Here is a 6,520-nt window from a genome sequence, read left to right on the forward strand (position 1 = left end):
AGGTTTCCTTTGACAATTTGAAGGTAATTTGGTACGTGGCCAAGATAACTCAAAATAACGTAACTAAGCTCCTTTTAGCTACATTTACACCGACGTTAACTTGTTTAAGTAAACTGAGATTAAAATTTGAAACAATGACAGTAAATCAAAAGGTAAATATTTTACATGGTAAAATCACCTTCCACTTCATTCCTCAAGAAACCACTGCCAGGGATGTTGCCAAATTCCAGAGGAGAATCATTTAGGGGACTGGGGACTGGCTGAAGTATGGTGATTTTGAAAAACTACCATAAGTTACAGCTTATGGATGGTTTCCAAGGGCAATCAATTGACCAATTAAAAGCGGGCGTGCTCTACAATTGAGCGATTGGTTCTTGAACTTTATTTGTTATTTTTCTGACAGATGGTAGAAGATCCCTTGCAGTTGTTGCGTATAAAGTGTGTGGCGGATGAGCAAGGTGATGGAGTGTTAGGTGAGTTGTTATTCTCTAATCTGATCACCTCGTTAATGACAGGAATCTAATTAAACTAGTATCAACGTAGTCCTTGAACTTCCAAGACCCGTTACAGATCGATATTCTCCCTCGTAGGGGAAAAGCCGAGAACATACGCTTTTAGGTGATTTTGTCTTAACTGATGTGTTTTCAAGTTTAATCAATGACCAATATGTGGCTAAAGATCAAAGGAGTCGCTTGACCTTTTTTTTTTAACTTGTCATGGGGGGCCAAATCTATCCAAAGTTAATTCCCATTGTTTTGAAAGCAAATGAATTAAATACTGGTAATCCAAACGGATCCGTGGCTGCGAGGCACAGTTAACAGTTCAAAAGTTCTAAATAGTAATAATTCAGTGCCAAAATATACTCAAGTCTATAGCGAACGTTCCGAGCGTATCCCTTCCTCGGTGCCACGTTTGGGATAAAATAATCTATTATACACCAAGCGTTGAATAATATAATAAATGCGGCTTTGATTTTCGCTCGAACCAGACGTAGCATTAAAAAAGTGTCTTACAATTTTATTTCTCTGCTCAAACTCTGGGCGAGAGAGATGCCTGAATTTTGAGTGCGTTGAATGAGTATTGCTACGCCGTACTTAAAACTGCGCGCGTGATTAGCATACGACATTTCAGACGAATAACTTTCCTTCCGTTTTGGGATCCGGGTTCCCATATTTGTGTATTGTTAAAAATCCTGTCTAGGCACACTTCGCGTTCACGCACGTTTAAAGGATTTGAGGTTCAATTTTTATTCTCTCTTAGATTTTTTTATTTTCTTTCTTTTATAGCCGTTATCAAGACAAGTAACACGGCTGACAGTCGCCGTGCGTACCAGTGTATTAAATTCTTGGTTCAACTTGCAAACAAGTGTCCACAAGCGAAAGATTACTTACTGCAGAACTCATCTCGTTGGCAATGGGCTGTTCAGTGGCTCAAGAGAAAAATGAACGAGCATTACTGGGCACCACACACGTCATCCTCCAATGAATACTCCTCGAGCCGAACATTTCAACGAACCTCCAGCGCTGCCGACACTCTCGCCGAAGCTACAGCGTTGCTTACCGAGCTCGAGGCGAAGGATGGCGAAGCTAGCACGACTGATGACGTAGACGACTCAGCGGGCAAGTTTGAGGTCGGTGGGCAAGAGGACTGGGAAAAAGAAATGACAAATTAAGTAGCGGTGAGAAACATCGAATGAAAGACACAGCTTCTTGCGTAAACACTTAATGTGTCGAGTGCATGGAGAACAGAACTGCTTACGACCAAATGTCAACAAAAAGAAGCCCGCATAAATTTAAGTCAATGGCCGACGAGTTATTCAATTTAACTTGACAGCGTTTTTGTCATCAACATTTGGACAAGGAAATCAAAGCCTAAAATTACATTTCTGACTTGGCAAGTGCGAAACATGGACAGTAAAAAAGTTTGTATTTTATGAGATGCGATTATCTGAAAACTTTCCATTTGCCGTCTTTTATGCTTTCACTGACTAAAGTCTAATTTCTCCTTACAAACGCATAGCATGATAAAAAAAGTATCAATTAAGAGGTTCTTGTCTTGATTAACCACTTAATTTTCACAACCATTATTAGAAGAGTCGTACCACAATCAGTAAGGAGAATTCTTAGTTTAATCTTGCGACTGCGGAATGACGTGCGAGAGCAATGAATATGCCCGCGCATATTGCTGTCAGCGACGTTGCTTAGCAACTTCATGTAAGTTTCTGACGCAATACAGAGTCGCGCCCGTCCACGCGCTACTTTTCTGATCGGAATTATGTAATGTTCGATTTATCAATTTTCTAACATGGCTCCGAGGCTTTTAGGGCAAAGTTGATGATTGGTTAAGTTTTCTTTGTCTGTCAATTCCCAAAAGAGACTTGGATACAAAGAAAGCACCACCAAAGATAGAGCGCTTTCCATTCAATGTCAAATCCGGTTTGTATATCCGGAAATTTCCAGTGACGAATGGTATAGCATTTTACGAATTTCCTGAAAAGAGGACAAACTTGCGAGGTAAACCAAACTTTTCGGAAATATCTTACCGGGAATTTGCGTTCCATTTGACTTCCTCTCTAAATTTTCGGTTGGATGGTTCGCTTTTCGGAAATTCAACAACTTTCGGATTTGCGGAAACTTTCAGAAATTTCGGAATTTTTGGTTGAATGAAAAGCTTCCATAGGAGTTTGTCCTGAAAGCCCCGGAGCCATGTTATAATATTGATACATCGAACGCGCTCTATTGTTTTCCCGTGGAATAACTAGTCCGTATTTTTTATACACAGAAGTGTTTATAGTACTTTGTAACATCAGTGTTCAACGGGGTGGATTATGCAGTGTTTTCATAGGAAAACTTAGTAAAGAGTGCAGTTATGCTCTCTCCTCGTACTAACGTAGGTAAAAATATGAAAACCGCTAAACTTTTTACCTAGTGAATCTCGCGGATTCGTGTTATTCAGGAATAATCTGTGTTGTAAGAGTGCCTCGGAAGAAATATTCTGTGAACATAAAATGTGAATTTGAATAAATCTTTATTACGACTTTCCGAATGTGATGTTAACCCGTGCATTGCGTAAGCAAGCTGCGGGTTGTCTTGATGGATCAGAGTATGTAAATTAGGAGATTGGTCGATCATGTGTTGAACTTCCCATCGTAATTCCGCTGTGTCGCAGGCGCATATATCGTTTGACATCTTTAGGACAACGTGTTAGGTAACTGTGAGTGTTGCGCTAGAAATGGAACTGTTAGTTGAAATAACTCAAATGAAATGGTTGTTAAAACGTCTCGTTAATTTGTTCGGCGAAAGTGTTGATAGCAGCTTGTAACAGTTAGCTCAGATAACTCAGATGAATTGTGTGTTAGAATTTTCGGTTCATTTGTGGGTGAGGAAAAGTGTTTATAATCTTTGGGGTCTACGTCACACAATGGTGACGTAGATGCTGTGAAGGAGACAAGAAAAGAGTCACGAAAACGTTGGCTGATATCTGTCAACATTGTTTAACAGAGTTGGTAAACAGATTTTCAATAACCTCTATACTGTGGGCATGAAGTCAGGAGAAAAGATCTTTGTGAAAGCTTGCCATCAATATCACTATCTTCAGTTGATGAAGCTTTGGTTATTGCAAAGGTTAGCCTATTTGTCAAACGTCATTCACAGGTTTGCTCATAGGGAACTTTGATCTTTACATTTATGGCGACTCGGGAGAGAACCCACGACGGGCTGCTGTCTAGTGTCGGGATAGTACGGGGCTTTTCTCGGGAAATGCCTAAAAATTGAAAATGACAAGATTTATCTATTGAAATTTCCAACCGCTATGGAACAGTTGGAGCTGTCGTATTTCCTGTTAAGGTATCCTCTGAGAGAAATTAAATTTATACCGTCGTTGCATGACTCTTGACTATGAGAAACGTGGAAAACGAAATTAAAACCTGTTTTAGTGCTTGTCGGTTTACGGCAGTTTTCAGCCCAAAAAGTAGCTAGCGCTATTATCTGACTGAAATCCAAAGGGGAGGATGATTCCTTTTTATTTTTATCAAAAAAAATAAAAAGTAGGAGAAACCTGCGTTTCATTAGCCGCTTTTCGCCTGATATTTCAACACGAGATCAATTTTAACCAATAACGACAATTAAGTGGTCAACTATAAGACTGAGGTCATAGTTGAATCGGCCCTTAGAAATCTCCAGCTCATAATCTAATGAACAGCGTGACTTAGGGCGAGGGCAGTTCTAAAATGAAAAACGCTTTTTTGCCGTCTATTTCCTGTGGAAGTGGAAGGAGGTGGTTTCTGAGCTTTTTGAGTTGTAATTTTATGACGAATTGATATCAAAGAGGCGGTGATATATTTAGGGGAATAACAAAATTAGCCATTGTGGTAAGTTGGCTTTTACATTAAATTTTATGCGCGGAGTTTCAAGTGTTTTATTAAAATTTGAGCCAGACTGAAAGTTTTATTTCGAACTAGAGCGATGTTCCTCGTGACGTCACGAGCTCCTTGGCTTGCAAAGATCGAAGACACAGTCGAAGCTATCGTAAGCGACCACCTCGGAATTTGGAAAAAGTGGTCGTAACTAGAGCAGGTCGCTTGCAAGAATGAGTTCTCGTGGGCGACCGCATGGTAAAACAATAGAAGGTGGTCGCTTATAAGAGAGCTGCAGAAACTCATTAATAATTCGTAAAGAAAAAAAGAAAAGAAATTAATGTTAAATGAGTATATTTATATCTGATATAGACTTAGCTAAACTTAACGTTCAATTTTTAAACCAAGATAACCATTAGCGTAGTGTGCAGTTTCATTAAAGCCCGTGTTGATTTATATGTAAAAGACTCTGAATGGTCGCTTACAAGAGCTTAAAAACAAAGGAAGAGTCCAGTTAGATAATCCCAAAAATGGTCGCGATCGCCTACGCGAGTGGTCGCTCACGAGAGCTTTTCATTACAAATTTAAGTCACAGTTCAAACGGTGTTTCACAAAGGTGGTCGTAGCTAGAGCCGGTGGCTTACGAGAGTGGTCGCAAGGAGAACTTTGACTGTAACAAGAAAATTACAAATGACCGTGATGCTTAACTGCGCTCCCTTCACTTCTATGCGAGATTTCGTGCTAGAACTTGGTCACATCATTAATTTTGAGGCGCTCTTTTCATTCGCACAGACTTTTTTTCAATAAAGTAAATATAACAAAATTCAAACGACTGTATGTATGAGTTATTGACCAAGTGTGAGGTCAAGATGGCTGGATATTGGCCAAGTTCTTTTTTCGCGCGTTTATGGACCGAGACGGAGTCGAGGTCCATAAACTCGCAAAAAAAGAACGAGGCCAATATCCAGCCATCTTCACCGAACAAGCTTGGTCAATAAACGATTTATTGTATGGCTTTCGCGGAAATTTTACTTGCGGGACACGGCGGGTCGTCCCGAGCGGGCAAAATAGCTCCATCTCGCCCCCTTCGGGTAGCCAATCACAGCGCAGGATTTGATTCATCTTTCCCGCTCACGGAGCTAGCTATATAATAACGTATTGTTTGTACCTTACCCATATTCGCAATTAGCCAATCAGAAGCCGTGTCTACTGTCCTGATCAATATCCTGCGATATCAGGTCACTGACCTAACATGGCTACGATATCAAGCTCACTTGGCCAATTGAGGTACGGTAAATACCTAATCGTACCTTTTTGGTACAGGCTCGTTTGGTCGAGCCATGGGTATTTTGGCTCGACTACATGTCGACAAAATACGAACCATGGCTCGACCAATCTCACCTGATATGCCACCGAAACGTACCAAAAAGACACGATTAGGTATAAGTATCACGCGGTAACTATAATCCTGGCAGCTGGGAATAGTAGTAGTATAGCTGCCAAATTATCCTGATGAGTTCATCATTTTAATTTATTCAAAATGGCGGCCAATAAAAGTTCGAGAAAATCGCAAAAAGTGCACAAAATTGTGGTGCATGAGGTGGTTGGCTGACGTCATAGAGGAAACCCCTCCCCCCTCTATGGGCTGACGTCATGATAGGGGGGTTACCCCCTCCCTCTCTGTGGGCTGACGTCATAGCAAGGGGGATATCCCCTCTATGAGCTGACATCACGAGGAGGGGCTTTTGGGAGGGTACCCCTCGCGTTTATAGGACAAAACGTAAGACATGACGACAGTTCTATGATACGCATGGTAAAGTTTAGTAGAGTTGTAAAACAAAAAAAATTACTGTGGCTGGGGGTGAGAAAGCACACATCTCTCGAAAAAGTCTCAGAAAGTTTTTTTTTATTTTTTAATTTTTTTGAATGGAAATTTTATTTACAACTTGAACACTTACACTACTTACATTACTGATGTTGTAATTACATTTACACTTACAATATACTTGCTACTTATACTACTTATACTTACACTACTTATACATTTTTTTTTCTTAAGTGTTTAAAAGAAACAATTCCTCAAAAATTCTCCATTTTTTCTTAAACAGATCGATGTTATTCGATTTAAAAGAAATATACTTTTCGGTTTGATATTTACATCACACA

General features: G+C 40.0%; 1 protein-coding gene across 1 annotated transcript in view; it reads left to right on the forward strand.

Annotated features, from left to right (window-relative positions):
- LOC110046859 (ubiquitin carboxyl-terminal hydrolase 24-like) overlaps nucleotides 1–3,045 on the forward strand; it is a 52,886-nt gene extending 49,841 nt beyond the window's left edge. Inside the window, exons 63-64 of the mRNA XM_089286531.1 lie at nucleotides 404–473; nucleotides 1,287–3,045. Coding sequence (XP_089142657.1) covers nucleotides 404–473; nucleotides 1,287–1,672 — 456 coding nt within the window. The 3' untranslated portion in view covers nucleotides 1,673–3,045. The remainder of the gene's footprint in view (nucleotides 1–403; nucleotides 474–1,286) is intronic.
- Nucleotides 3,046–6,520: the final 3,475 nt, after the last annotated feature.

Source organism: Orbicella faveolata, unplaced genomic scaffold (assembly GCF_042242905.1).
Source record: "Orbicella faveolata isolate gen_17 unplaced genomic scaffold, um_ofav_v1 contig_14, whole genome shotgun sequence".
Taxonomy (NCBI): domain Eukaryota; kingdom Metazoa; phylum Cnidaria; class Anthozoa; order Scleractinia; family Merulinidae; genus Orbicella; species Orbicella faveolata.